This window comes from Siphateles boraxobius, unplaced genomic scaffold (genome assembly GCF_051911475.1).
Source record: "Siphateles boraxobius isolate OS27281-9 unplaced genomic scaffold, OSU_SipBor_1 77, whole genome shotgun sequence".
NCBI lineage: Eukaryota > Metazoa > Chordata > Actinopteri > Cypriniformes > Leuciscidae > Siphateles > Siphateles boraxobius.
The window spans coordinates 12,573,703-12,589,488 of record NW_027509205.1 but is presented as its reverse complement, the minus strand read 5'-3'; the positions used below and the strand labels follow the sequence as shown (position 1 = coordinate 12,589,488).

The window sequence follows — 15,786 nt, the reverse complement described above, 5'->3', positions numbered from 1 at the left end:
CAATTTATTTTCTCGGTTTTATATATATATATATATATATATATACATATATATTCATATAATATATATATATATATATTTCATCCTATTTACAATTTATTATTCCTCATTTGTGAAGAAACAATAAAGCATACAGCTTTCACTGCAATCAGCATTTCATTGGAAATGGCCCAGAAGTTATATTCCAAATGTGCTTGACAGAAACTGTGTCTCTTTTCTGTTTTGGCTCAGGAAGATAGGTCAGTTCATGGAATAGAACATTACAAACAAGGACATTCAGTATGCTCTTTCACAACACCTCACTTCTTTACCAGTAAACTTGACCATAACAAACGACAATATTTTTGAACAAAGAGAACAACTCACTAATTGCCAAGGGACTTTGGTTAACCTATCTGCCTCTCAAAATATCATCTATGTTTTAACTTTAAGGGCCAACTACCACGCTGATCATAGACTACTGCATTAACTGTACAGTGATGTTCATTATACAGTGGTAAATACTAAGACAACTGGTGACGTTTGAACAGTCGGTTCACAGACTCTATGAAAAAGCACCTTTTTGTTATTGTTTAAAATGTATCATGTACATTAAGAGTTCACGGTGGAAATCTTTACAACGTTTTGCAACCATGAGACTAACATTAGCACGTCCAAGCATTTATTTAATGATACTGTAGCTGAACATGCTATAATGCTAATGAGGGCAGAGTTGTAGTCTCACAAGACAATACATTCAGCAATGTTTAGGGACGTCAATTGTCATTGTGATTGTCAAAAGGATTATGACTCTGCGAATGCAACTGTGTAAGAAAAAAGTTAATCCAGCCCATGGATACATTTAAAAGTATAGACTGTGTTAAGAGCTGTCAGGCCAGTTGTCTGGCTTTTAACTTGTGCAAAGTGAAGAGCATCTTGGGATAAGAAGCAGACAGTCTGATGCGCTGACTTTCCTGTTAAAAAGCTTATTAGTTGTGTTATCTTGTGATGCTAATGCAGTATTGTAGTTTTTGTGTCAGAGTCTGAATGAACTCTGCGGTTGTGCTTTTTTTAGTGTCCTCCGTTGATCTAAATAACATTGAATGGACGTTAAAGGAAGAGTTTACCTAAAAATTTAAATTCTGTCATTTGCTCACTCTCGTGTTGTTTTAATTATTTTCTTCTTTTGAACACAAAATATCCTGGTTATATTCGATATAATAAAAGGGGACTCTCCTGTCAAGTTCCAAAATGACAAAAAAGCACCATAAAAGTAGTCTTCCAAAGCCATACAATGAATTTTGGTCTGTTCATCACAAAAAACCCTCATGATTCAATAATAATGTTCTCCTCATTCTTATGGATTACTTGATGCTTTATTTTTATTTTGTCATTTTAAAGCTTGACAGTCCCTATTCACTCATTATATGAAAAAAAGTCAGGATATTCTAGATAACATCTTAATTTGTACAGTGCATTTTAGTGTTATTTACAGACTATTATAGTTTTTAATTAATATTTTGAATTAGCTTGTATTTTTATATTCATCTGAATTTCTATTAGCTGCAGTTAGCCTAATTTTCATTTACAATTTTTCATCTACTATTTCAGATTTATTTCAATTACTGAAAACGACAGTTTTATAGTTTTTGTTAACAATAACACTGATTATTTTGTTAGACAGAAGAAAGAAACTCAACATGAGGATAAAAAAATGACAATTTTCATTAATGGCTAATTTAAAATCGGGCTGTCAGTTAGTACATTCTCAGTGCAGGGATCGTCAGTAGCAAAAATTCATGAAGCAAACTAGGCGCTCTGAAAGGGTTGAAGGCACTCTCCTGTCACATAATATCAACGAAAAATTCACAAGGATTGCCCATAGCGTGTTGAAAAGACTGCCGACTAGCCGTGAGTTCTGGAGGGACGTTTCCTAACTCCCGAATGGGTGGAGCCCCCGGTGCGCTGTTGCTTGCTGCCGCTTTGGGGGCGAGGTGAGCAAGGCAGTACGGAGGGGGCAAACCCGGTGGGCCGTAGGAAGAGCCGTGACTTCTCTCACTGTGGGCACAGGACAGATGATTGGGCTGAACGAAAGGGGCGTGGGTGTAGGTGAAGTTGTGGCTATGCTGCGAGACGCTGTGACAATGGCCATGACTGTACCCAGAGTGGGCTTGACTGACAGCAGAGCGGCTGTGGCTGTGGCTTTGATGACTCAGCTGACTGGATGCCTTCTCACCCCTCCTTACTACCCATGTACCCAGTTCTGATTCGCCGCCCCCACAGCACGGCGCCTTATGGTCCTTCTCTCGAGGGGAGGGTCTCCGTCCTTTCCCAGCGCTGGGGTTGGAGCCACTGCTTCTGCTACCTAAAAAGAAAAAATAATGTGTTAGTACAAAAGTACTATTATTTTCCTCATAAAACCATGCGATAACCAGACTTGACGGGCAATGACAGCCATTTCTTCAATGTTAACCGAATTTCTGTTCTATCAGCGGCAACTGGCAAATCTACATTTGGTTAGTTGCTTAATTCCTTTTCTCTGCATTTCTCTTGTACATTACCGTTCAAAAGTTTGGGGTCTAGAAATTCTATTTGAAATTTTTGAAAGAAATTAATACTTTTATTCAGCAAGGATGCATTGGATTTTTCAAAAGTGAATTTTCTATTAAAAAATATTTATCATGGTTCCAAAAAAACAAAACAAAAGAAAACAGCACAACTGTTGTCAACATTGATAAGAAATGTTTCTTTAACAACTGATTTCTGAAGGATCATGTGACACTGAAGACTAGATTAATAGCTACTGAAAATTCAGCTTTTCCATCATAGGAATAAATTCTATTTTAAAACATTTTTAAATAAAAACAGTTCATTTTAATTCTAATACTATTTCACAATATAATTGTTTTTACTGTATTTTTGAACAAACAAATGCAGCCTTGGTGAACATAAGTGACTTCTTTCAAAAACATTAAAAAAGAAAAAATCTTACCGACCTCTAACATTAGAACGGTAGTGTATAATAAATATAGAGACTGATTGTGGAAATTTATAAACACTGAACAAATTTCTCATGTTGTGCAGCAACGTTTTGGATGACCTGGTTTCTTCCCATATCTCCTGAAACTGTCCCATCAACACAAAAGGCAAAAATGGCCAAAATATTTGAAAGTATTCTATATGTAATACTAAAAACAATTTAAAAAAAATTTTTCCCTATGTCTGACAAGGTACAGCCTAAAAAAGGATGCTGTCTCGGGAGGCATCATGTTCTCAGCGTTACGCTCTCTGCTCTGATTGGCTGTGGTGTTGTTGTGTCGCACCTGGTTAGGGCAGGGTGTAAAGGACAGCAATACCATGAGTACATGAGGGTACTTTACAACATCAATATATGAGTAACATATAAACTATATAAACATATAAACAAAAATTGGCGGTTATGCTTTTCAAAAACGTCAGCATTTTACATGTTGACATGGTCTGAGGTAACACAGTTCTGGACAATCCAATACACCCAAATTTGAATTGCTTCAACTCACATCATACATCATCATTGAAATATTCATTTTTCCTTTCCCTGTTGATTCCGACTTTGGCAAATAGAGAAAAGCGTATTGCAAAATAACTTTTCAAAAGATGAGAATCGGTCTGATTCTTGTGCACAATGAAAGTAAAGAACTGTACATGCCCACACACAAGACACAAACAAGCAACACAGCTGGGGAGTCACAATGGCCATCTCAAGGGGTCAAATGCCATATGATGACAAACCATTGAAATAACAAGATGATAAGGAGAAAAAGTGGGGCGGAAAGGCATTTAGATGAAAGTGCTAATCTTACCGGATCCTCTGTGCCTAGGAGAAAATTTCCATCAGTCTACAGACGGCCAGCAAAACAGAGGGAATATCATAATTATGACACATCACCCAACCAGTCCTTCCAATACACTCCCACAAACTGAACCCTGCACCTCAGTCTCTGTGATACAACCCTACGTTATGCCTCCTGAAGCGAAGTATTTAGCTTGATGACCTTTGCATAAGTCCTGATAAACATTCCCAGCTCTGTACAGGGTGCAAAGGGTGGCAGAAGCAGCATAAATGATTTAAAAAGTCTGGTCATACCACATATATGGAAAATCCAACTGAATACAGCGACAATGATGATGCTCTAGAAATGGAATGATTAAAAAAAAAATAGTTGGCATCTGAGATCTTGATTTAGACTTACTGTTAAACAAGTATTTCATGGTATACTTTTAAGTAAGGAAAATTATAACACTTAATAAATGTAACATTGATAAAGACAAATCAATTCTCACCTTTGGCACAGATATTTGAAAATAATTTTTTTCGAGTGAGTTAAAATTAATATTATATATTTATTAATTGATATAATTGTGTGTGTGTTGTTTTTGTGTATGATTTGGAAGCATTAATACAAAAAAAAATGTTTCCTGTTTGTTTAGTGTCTTTAGGATTTAATATTTATTAAATGTGTTTTCCATATTAATATTGTCATGCATGTTGTGTGGTTACATATAGTCTGGCGTCAGTTTTAAAGTATGTCTTTAATAATATGTCTTGTTTGATTTGATTTTCTATCTTGCCTAGCATTACACATAAGCTATAATCATTCACATTATAGTTCATTTTCAGGAAATGTGTTATAAATGTAACACCAGGCTGTTTACTACTAGCTTAAATGTTTTTTGACTAATTAATCAGTTATGCATTTAATTTTCATTTACATAAGTAACGACTGTTATTATGTCAAAATTTTTAAATTTTTAAACCTTTGGGTTAACTATTTTCTGAATAAAGGTGCAAAACCAAAAAGTGTTACCATCATCCCTCTTTATGTGCACATGATTTACTAGTCTTGTCACTGATGTCATTCTTTCTGGATTCTTTCATTTAGGTACTGAAAGCAAAACTCAATATGCATAAACATATAGTAGTATTGTACCTAGTCATCCTACATGCACATTTACAATAAACCCACTGGTGGTTTCTTTTTTACTATGATAAATTCCATCTAATGCCCTAAAAAAAACTTTTGAGTAGTTGCTAACGTAAATGGGCAGTGCTGCTGTTGTTGCTTAACATCATCAAGCGCTCTTAAAACCGAAAGAAAAAGTCACACAGGAAGCTCACGGGACTGACCGTAGCAAGGGGTTTTCCCTTTTTCTATCCTTAAACTCTATTTCTCTCTCACACACACCTTCACTCTGCTGACTGCCTGCACTGCCACTGTGGAAACTGTGGCAGGGGTCCGAGTATCCAGGAGGAAAGCCTGGCGGAGGAGTGGGGTAACCTGGGTAAGGGTAGGGCTGGCCACCGAGGGGCCAGGGGTTGGTTCCTGGTGGAGGAAGAGGAGCGAGACCATCCTGGTCGGAGCCACCACCACTGGATCCCTCATTGAGATTGAGAGAAGCCATATCTGAAAACAAACACATTTTAATACCATTAAAATTATTTATGATATTTCACATCATTTTTAATTATAGTATTATTATTAGTGCTTTATGGCTCTGTCCTTTGGCCAGATCTTATCTTAACTTCTTAAAGCTATACTAGTGTTCAAAAGTTCAGGGTCGGCACAACATTTCCTAATACATTATTATAATCAAATTTATTTGTTAACATTAGTTTATGGACTGTGAAGTAAAATGAACAGCTGTATTTTTATTAACTAAGATTAACAAAGATGAACATATAGAGTAACAAATGTATTTCTCATGGTTATTTCATGTTAGCTAATACATTAATGTTAATAAATGAAACCTTATTGTAAAGTGTTACTGTTTTTTTTATATATAATTTAGCAAGAACGTGAAACGTGATCAAAAGTGCCAGTAAAGGCATATCATTCATTCATTAACCATTTCAGTCGAATGACTCAGTATCTGACTCTTGGTGATTCTATGGGCCAACTCTTGCCATACCAGAGAGACTGTCAATGAAATATTTTGGCAATGATCCAGGTTCCACGTTTCTTGTAACAAATCAGCATACTAAAATGATTTCAGAAAACTCATGTGACACTGAAGACTTGAGTTATGGCTGCTGAAAATTCAACATTGCCATCACAGGAATAAATTACATTTCAAAATATATTAAAATAGAAAACATTATTTTAAATTGTAATAATAGTTCACAATATTCGTTTTTACTCTATTTTTGATCACGTAGCCTGAGCAAGTGTAAGAGATTTCTTTCCAAAAGATTGAAAAATTCAACAGATCCCACACTTTAAACAGTAGTGCCCTGTATGATCATGACTGTATGACTGTATGTTGACTGTACTTTGGCACAGATCTCCAAAGGTGTAGTAGCACTGCTCCGAGAAGGTGATTTTATTGACTGTGTGTCTCAGGTAGCCGTGTTTCAACAAACTGCTGGCATATTTTCTGGCATCACGGCGGTCCTTGAAGCCCTCCACCCGAGAGAACAACCAGTCAACAACATCAGCCCCTGGAACAAAGAGAATGAGCAATGAGGGAAAATAACACAATTGCATACATTGATTATACAAAACATCAACCAAAAAACTTGATGATTGCAATATACAAGGAACAAAAAAGGTGCGCCAAATAACCGCAGCAAAGAATAACACAAACCGATGACAGCGTTGGCTATAGTGATCTTCAACCACATTCGGTCTCGGATCTCCAGACCTGAATCTGGTAGTTGCATGACTTTTACTATAGTTGCCATGTCTGTTTTTGGCACAGAAAGGGGAAGGTCATCAAACTCTGTGAAATAAATAATAAATAATAGTGTTGAGCATGATACATCTACGATTATACTAACAGATGGTCTCTTATCGGACGTGAATGTGACTTTGATCGTACCATAATGGGGGTACGGCCCAGAAAGTGCTGTAGTGTGTGAGATCCAGGCTGCAGGATCAATGGGTCTTAGTGGCTCAGCTGAGTACAGACAGGGATAAATGAACTAGGTGAATGCATGGTTCTTCTTGTCTCTAATTTAGCTTCTATAATGGCAGGCGGTAGGTACGTACCTCTAGGTATAGTGAAGTAGCTTCTAGGAGAAGGGTCCCAACATTTCGCCACTGTTAAGCTTATTGGCCTGTAGAGGACATATGAAACATGAAGCAATGTTGAAGAGAGCATTAAGACATGATTTACTGAATGTGTCACTAATTTCAGGTCTGGCACCCTCTCTCACCCAGGTTTGGAGACGATCTCCCGTAGAATCCTGACAGCATCATCATTGCTCATGTTCTCAAAGTTCACATCATTCACCTGGAATTACAATTCTATTAAACCTTGCATCATTTTGATGCACTACATCACATGAAGCTTTTTAACTTGAAGAATGATATTTTAGCATGGTATTGTATTATTTGTAGATACAATTACATTTATTTCCACAACCAGGTTTTATTTTTAAAAAAATATATGCATTTGAGGCTTTGTACACCGATTTTATTATTTATTCACCTTTTTTCCAAAATTCACATGATTATAATTACAAGTCATGATGACTGCTAGTTTCTTCTATGGAACACAAAAAGTGAATACCTGAAAAAAATCCTGGCCACTTTCATTTCAGTAAAAAGAAAGTGAATGTGAACTGGGGCTGTCAAGCTCCAAAATAGGAATCATAAAAGTAGATTAAATGACAATACACTATATTCTGAAATCTAATAGCTTTGTGCGACAAACAGACACAAATCGAAGTCAACAACAACTTGTTTATATAAAGCCATCATATAAAAATAGGGTGGATATGGATACATTTTATAGTAATGCACTTTTATAATGCCTTTTCCTACCCATTCATTGCAATTGCATGGAAAAACGTGTGACCAGGACATTATCAAAAATATCGTTTTTGCATTTAATATATTTACGTTTCATTGAAGAAAGGAGGTCAAATAAGTTTGGGACAAAATGGTGTATAATAATGACAGAATTTTTAAGTGAATTAAGCCAATGTCTCAGTCTACCAGAGTGCACAATATTTGTTAACATATGTGATACTGTATCTTATGGTCATTTGGACACTGACCAAAATTCACCTAATAAAAAAGGGTCATTTACCAATACCATTTCTAAGCAGAATCTGAGATCACCAGGGCTGAGGAAAACCCCTTTATTATGTAAACAAATGACAAAGGCGTTGAAAGCACCATTCTGTCCACTGTGGTAAATGACAACAGATAAGACTTCAAGGTCTTGCAGCAGGAAGGAAAAGTAATTCAACAACAGAGGGAGGTGACCCGACTACATTTACAAGTTTCAGTTCAGTTAATGGGATCATGTTAAGTTTAAATTGACACCTTTACTAACAAAATTACATATTTAAGGTGATTTCCCTGGTGATATAACATTTAATAAAAAGCTTTTCCAAATATCTTCTTTTGTGTCATACAGGTTTGGAACAAGATTTTTAGATGAACTCTCATTGTAACATTGTGGGTTTTGGCAATTATTTTAATGCACATTTTATCAATTTTTTAATGTTCCAAAAAATGCATTAGATCACTCTTTAAAGGTTCCAGACTGCTGATCCCTTCACCTGTAACAGCATGTCTCCAGGCTCAATCCTGCCATCCGCCGCCACTGCTCCGCCTTTCATAATGGAGCCAATATAGATCCCTCCATCTCCTCTGTCATTACTCTGACCCACAATACTGATACCCAGGAAGTTGTACTTCTCTGTGAGAGAGAGAGATAAAGCTGTTTTCAATTACGTGTTCATCTGAGGGCTATATTTAGAAGACACTGTGCACACTAGACCTTGAAAAACAGGACGTTTATTAAGCAGGTGGAGTGGAGAGATAGAGCGAGGGAGGATGCACAGGGATGAACGATGGGGAAAAGAAGGGAGTGAACAACTGAATAAGTTTCTTACCCATGTTGAGAGTGACCGTGATAATGTTGAGGCTCATTGTGGAGTCTGTAATACTGCTGAAGGATGAGGACTGTTAAGAGAACATACAAAAGATTGATACGGATCAAACACTAACGTGTAGAAATGTGTACTTTCCCTCTATGTTCTCACCCTGTCCATTTTGGTGACTTTCTGTCTCCGTCGCCTGCGCTTGTGTCTACGCATGAGGTGTGATGAAGAGCTCTGCTCGGTTGAACTGCTAAGTCTGTGGCTTCAGACAAAAATGAGAGGTCAGGGCAGAGGCCAACACTACAATAATGAAGCACCATGTAATTATCTAATTAATTGTGTAATTAATTAATTTCACCATGTAAAAATTATGAAACTCTAAATGCACTCTAAATGCGTTACTTTTGTGTTTTGAGCTTAGTTCTCAATTTGACTCTCAATTAAAATTATGGCCATCTATTTTCATTTAACATTTTTTATTCTGACTGGCATTGAAGTTTCTCTATATGTTTTCATTTATAACACTTACTTAAAGTTAATTTTTAACATTAATAATTTAATAACACTCACAAGTATAATCTTCAGCAAATATTAAAATGATTATCTTCATACAGTACATTATTATGTTGTGATACTTAAATTCACTTGTAGCATTTAAAACAATTATTTTTAGTTGTTAAGTTTTTTATTTTATTTTAATTTTTATTTTATCAAGACAAAATAGTGCAGAATTTAAAAATCAGCCAAAAATGCATTAATCATGGAAAAAAAGATGAAACATTATTAAATCGATCAAAATTGAAACCAACAAACCACACTTAATTTTTCCTTTTAAACATTACATTCATATTACATTTTTTGGCCAGCTTCACAAATTAGATTGAAATGTTATCATGTAAACAGTCATTGTTTAAAAGGAAATGAATCATGCACTCTGAGCCAATTAAATTTTTCTGGGAAATGAAACACTGGGGGATGTCTGACCTGCTGGCCTCCTCATCCTCTTCGCTGTCGATAAATGAGCTGGATTCAAGCTCGCTGCTCAACACTGATGCACTGTCGTACCCAAGAGCGGAGTCACGATTCAAGCGCTCCGTTTTCGAGTGACCGTTCACTCGAGGAACTGAGAAGAAACAAATAAGACATTGTTTAAAAGCAGAGGAAGCAACAGCATAACAGCACATTCAAAACAGAATACAGTACATCATTCTGAAAGAGGCTCTTGACAGCAATTGCAATTAGACAGTGAATCATGCTAATGGACTAATAAGGACAGTCATTGTTTAAAAGGAAATTGAATCCTGCCCTCTGGTGCATTTAAAATCCAGTTTCAACAAATCTACTGATGAAAATGTGCAATCATATTACTCAAATGTGCTTTACCAGAAGGCTTTTAGAATCCGTCACGTCAGTCTAACAATATGGCTGGGTTAGCCTATACGTACAGAGACAGGGACGAAGTTGTGTCTCTGGGTGACATCTGATGCGCTGAAAAGGTCTAACCAAACGATAAGACCGCTGTGGACCCCGAGTGCGACCAAAGCATTCCAGTATTGAGGAGGTGCCCATTTCAAACCATTACACTCCACATAGCCACTCAAACACACAAACCAGTCACGGCTATTTTAGCCAACCATGTCACTGTTCGCATACAGAGGAAGCTTTTTCATTCCTCTGCCATGTGTGAGTTCACAGGACAATTGTATCACCTCAGCGATTAAGGGTACAAGCAGAGGCCTGTGGCAAGATGAGCTCTCCGCCTGCAGCTGTGTGAATCAGCCTATCAGGAGCCCTTTATCAGAGTGAATCATCCACAGGTGGGTAATGCATTCATAGCCTCTCCGGAGTCCTTTTAGGCTCACTTAGTATGCGGCCGACAACAGGAAAAATAGAGATAGTGGAAGACAAAGATGCAGTCGCTCCAGATGTGGAAATTATCCCTCTACATCTGGCTTCAGGGGATCAACTTATGTCTGTAAAGTGCATATTATTAAATGTAAGTGACCAGTATATTCATACTAAAATCACAACAGGCAGTAAAAAGACTAAAGCCTTTTTATTTTTGCATTTAGTCCGATTTCCTGAACATAAAAGTAGTTTCTAGTGTTTGTGTGTGACAGTGTGTCTGTCCACTCTTGAGAATTACATAATACTACTGATCAGGAAATTGTTTTAAATCTTAAGTGAACATCTTTAATATGGTAAGATTTACAAAAGATACACATTTAAAATATATATGTAATGAGATAAAAAATTATATGAATTCATTTATATGAACATACTATTATTTATTAATAATTATTCTGATTAGATTAAGATAATATAAACTTATGTCTTTATGTCTTTATATATATACACACACGCACACTTATATATATATATATATAAATAATTATAGGTGGTCTTGGACATCAATTTAAAGATAATAATTTTTATGATAAAATCATGCAATTGATCTTAAATATATATTTTAAACAATAATCTTGGTATCAGAGAGACGCATTTGTCTTACCTCCGCTGCTGCACAGCTCTCATTACAGTGCAGCACCTCTCATTAGCTTGCAGCATTTCTAGCACTCAATGAAACGTAACCTCCTTTACGCGGAAACTCAACTGTCAATCAAATACATACGGTTCAGTTTCCACTGGGACGGGAAAATGAACTGGCCCTGAGCGAAGGTGCAGTATACGGTACTCGGATTTAACCCTCTGGCCACTGCTGCCGCTGTTAACTGATGATTTATTGGCAATGTTGTGTGCAAAGAGAATCTGTCATTTTGTTGAGGATTCATGTTGACAGCAAAACAACACACAACGATAAGTTCATGAAAGATTGCTTAAACTAAAGACGAGCATAACCCAAGACGAATCAACATATCCACAAAATGAACACATGGAAACTGAATATTGGAAACTCAGCATGGTTAACAGATAAGGGCCTGAGGCTAGAAAAGAGATCTCCTCTCACACTCCTCCTGCCCCTAGGGCACACACCTGTCTGGCGTTCCTTACAACCCAACACACCCAGCAGAGGTCAGCACTGGGACAGCCTTACCAGTGTACCCGGTGACTAAGCAGGCAAGACACAGAGTGAGTGCAAAAGACATCACAATTTTTCATTTGTTGTTGTTCTAATGAAAAGGAGAATCTGCTTTTTTAAAGTAAGTGCTAAATTAAACTGCACAGTGATTTGAGCTGCAAAAACTAATTAATAAAATGAATAATAATAAATGAAAATAATTGGATCAGAGGAAGGAATTTGTGTATTTGTGCAATCTCTTACCAGTTGAATAAATAAATAAAATACAGATCCGTGTATAATAAAAATATATAATGCATTCCTGTAATTTAGTTTTTATGTTTTTGAAAGAAGTATGGTCACCAAGCCTGTGTGTATTTGATCGGTAAAACAGTAATATTGTGAAAAATCACTGCAATTTGAAATAAATGTATTCTATTTGAATACATGTTAAAATTTTATTTATTCCTGTGATGGCAACACTGAAATTTTAGCCTCATTACTCCAGTCATCAGTGTCACATGATCCTTCAGAAATCATTCTAATATGCTGATTTGTTGCTCAAGAAATCAGAGAGTGGAATTAAACTGATAGACAGTAAAGTAATTTATAATGTTACAAAAGATATATTTTGAACTGTCTATTCATCAAAGAATCCCGACACACACACACACACACACGCACATATATATTTATAGATGGAATCCTTAAGTGACTAAACACTATCATGGCAGTTTTCTGGGTTCAACAACTCTAGTATGCACAACTATTTCTGGAGGAGAATAAAAGGGGAGCTGACCTGACACATTTCTCATGTGCTCTACATCCAAACACTCCAGAGATAAACCACACAGCTACAAGACATACACAAGCTAAATGAATAGATGCTTGACTTCAAAGAGAAACTAAAACCACAAGCACAGTGTGGATCACAACAATTATATCAGTGTAAAGGAGTAACTAACCAAAAGCAATAACACTACAAACAAAGTAGCACTTTATCTGGTAGCAATCTACCAATGCTGTCTGCAAAGAAGAAGCATCAGGTGGCTGGATGTCTCTAAAAGACAGTCGTAAACACACAGGTTCAACGAATATCCATAAATCATCAGTATCTCCAGCAAGCACACAAACGCCTCCATATGTTTCTCATTTCTGACGGTGTCGTTGCACTAATTTTAATTTAACTTGGCACTAATGATGTGCAACCAGCAGGAGAAATGGAAGAGCAACATGAAATGATTCCAGTGAACAAAACTAGAGGAATGTTGTGATTTCCCAACTGCATCAGATAGTTGTAATGAGGAAGCAATCTTGTACTGTATCTTACTTCCATATAGTAAGAGACATTAGGAGAAACTCTGACTTCAACAATGTAGACATTCTAGACTTAGGTGGGACTTTCTCACCTTAAAATCTACTGACAACAACACACACATACCTTTTCTCATTACAGGCAATGGAACCTCTAAAAACATTCTTTGTTGATGACAGAATATTTTTTACTCTGCAAAAGGAAGATTTCATGCTTCCAAGTGACATCTCTTTACCTAGAACTCATGTACTCAACCACAAAACAGGTTCATTCCGGGGAAAAGTCCTTAAGCAACACCATGCAACAACCTCTTAGCTTTTAAGTGGGATGAAGTTAAAGGGGAAATTTAATTGAAAAAAATTCTGAAACTATTACAATCATAATTATAAAATTATATAAAATTTCACTAATCATCACTACAAAACTGGTGCTATTTCTGTCTTTTAAATACATACACTACACTACACTATGTTCAAACGTTTTTTTTAAAGAATGAAATTGATACTTTTAATTAGCAAGGATGCATTCAATTGATCAAAAGTGAGAGTGAAGATATTTTATAAAAAGATGCTGTTCTTTTAAACTTTCACTGAATCACTTATCACTGAATCCTGACAAAAACTATCACCACATGTATTAAGCATCACAACACTGATAATAATATGAGATGTTTCTTGGGCACCAAATCAGCATTTTAGATCTTTTTTTTTAAGGATCATTTGACTGTTTTAACAGTTTTTTTTTTTCAAATAAATGCAGCCTTGAGTACAAGAGACTTCTATCAAAAACATAAAAATCTTACTAATCCCAAAATTGTGAATGGTAGACAAACACATTGTTTGTCTAAAAAACAACAACAAAAACAACAGTACATTTATATAGTTTTATGTTTGTTTTTTCCTTTGTCATGAGGATGTCATGTTTGGCCTCTCTCCACCTTTTCTTTCTGATGTATCGCTATATTAGAAAAACACATTATAATTTCCAATAGAATGTTTAAAATTTTGCACTATAAAAACCTTTCCAAACTAGAAAAGGCACACTCTGACTGCCCTAAAACAACATCACATTAACCAGCTTTGTTGTATCATGTGTCTGTCACTCACCTGTCAGACATCCATCACCTGGGGAAAACACCTGTGGCAATAACTGTCTTTACAAATAATGTCTTATGTATCATGTTTCCTGATTCCATGGCAGAATTAGATTCCTGGCACATGATATGTGCTGTGTATAGTGTAAGAACGGGTCTGTTTTGCTGAGTATTGTCACTCACACTCACTTTCTCGTGGCCTCCTGTGAGCTCTCTGCCTCTCCCGCTCTCTCCGCTGGCTCTGGAGAGACTCTGTGCCCGTCTCTGTGTCCAATCCATCCCGACTACTCACCGCATTGGCACTAGTAGACACACACAAACAGAAAGGTCCTCATTATATGGCCTCGAGACCATCTCTATTATGCTGAGTCACAATACACTAAGCAACAAAAGAGGAGAAAATGTTCTAAGAAACATTCTACAATTATGATTACCATAGCTACATCCAATTTCATCGCTAACAGATACTTCATTGTTTAGGGGTATATGATTTACAGCCGTGCATTTTCAGCAGCTGTCACTAGTTATTCAAAGCTGAGAATGTAGAGCGTTTAGGTCCAGCTGGGATGAACTGCAGGCCAGGAGTTTCAAATCCTGCAGGGCTGCGGTTGGGCCCCAGAAGAGCAGGTTGTTGGGGGTAAATGGATAAGTGTATGCGGATTTGCCAAAGGCAAGATATTCTAGCAGAGAGGGTGGAATCCATTTGCTCAGGGCAGAAAAGAAACCTAAGGTTGGTGAGAACAGCTTGCTGAGACACATGCAAAAGACGCTAACGTGTGATAAAACATGAAATAAATGCTTCATTTTTACATATGGCTATGTATTTCAGCACAAAAACCTGCATCCAAGAACATGGCTTTAATTTACAAGAACTGAATGAATGCAACCTTGAATGCAACGCAAGTCATTTTGGATAAAAGCATCAGCTAAATGCAAAAATACAAATAGAACTACAACTTCCTACAGAAAATGGGTAGTAAATGTAATTTGATTTTATGGGCATATTGTTACCGTAACCCGTTTTGCATGGTTCTTTAAATACATTGAGCACTAAAACAATGCAAATAGAGTGATGCACCGAAATGAAAATTCTGGGCCGAAACCGAAAATTTAGGAAGCACTTGGCCGTTAACTGAAACTGAAGCCGAAAACGGCTTCTTTTAAAAACGTATACTAATATATATATATATATATATATATATATATATATATATATATATGTATATATATATATATATATATATATATGTATATATATATATATATATATATATATATACACACAGTACAAAACCTAAAATATTTTTAACAATAAATATAAATAATAATACCAAATAATATTATTCTTCAAGTTTTATGTTCCATCAAATAAAATAGTTTTTTAACAGTTGTGCAAAAAGATCCACAATTATCTGAATAACTGCACACAAAATCACAGAATGGCAGTGGGCCTCTATTCTGCTGCTGCATGTAAACAATTTTTTACTTACATTTTAAATTGCTGT

At 36.1% G+C, this 15,786-nt stretch overlaps 1 protein-coding gene across 9 annotated transcripts in view; it reads right to left on the bottom strand.

Moving 5' to 3' along the window:
* Positions 1-644: 644 nt before the first annotated feature.
* Positions 645-15,786, bottom strand: part of dvl1a (dishevelled segment polarity protein 1a) — a 42,104-nt gene continuing 26,962 nt past the window's right edge. Inside the window, exons 1-13 of one of the 9 annotated variants that reach the window (XM_077218070.1) lie at positions 11,367-11,395; positions 10,300-10,827; positions 9,839-9,977; positions 9,017-9,116; positions 8,867-8,936; positions 8,531-8,670; positions 7,175-7,251; positions 7,008-7,075; positions 6,838-6,915; positions 6,604-6,738; positions 6,290-6,457; positions 5,205-5,423; positions 645-2,344 (exon numbers count right to left, since the gene is read on the bottom strand). In XM_077218070.1, coding sequence (XP_077074185.1) covers positions 1,824-2,344; positions 5,205-5,423; positions 6,290-6,457; positions 6,604-6,738; positions 6,838-6,915; positions 7,008-7,075; positions 7,175-7,251; positions 8,531-8,670; positions 8,867-8,936; positions 9,017-9,116; positions 9,839-9,977; positions 10,300-10,423 — 1,839 coding nt within the window. In that variant the 5' untranslated portion in view covers positions 10,424-10,827; positions 11,367-11,395 and the 3' untranslated portion in view covers positions 645-1,823. Of the gene's footprint in view, positions 2,345-5,204; positions 5,424-6,289; positions 6,458-6,603; positions 6,916-7,007; positions 7,076-7,174; positions 7,252-8,530; positions 8,671-8,866; positions 8,937-9,016; positions 9,117-9,838; positions 9,978-10,299; positions 10,828-11,366; positions 11,396-14,464; positions 14,584-15,786 lie in introns of those variants that run through there. The other 8 variants (XM_077218066.1, XM_077218067.1, XM_077218069.1 and 5 more) reach the window with 8 other exon arrangements.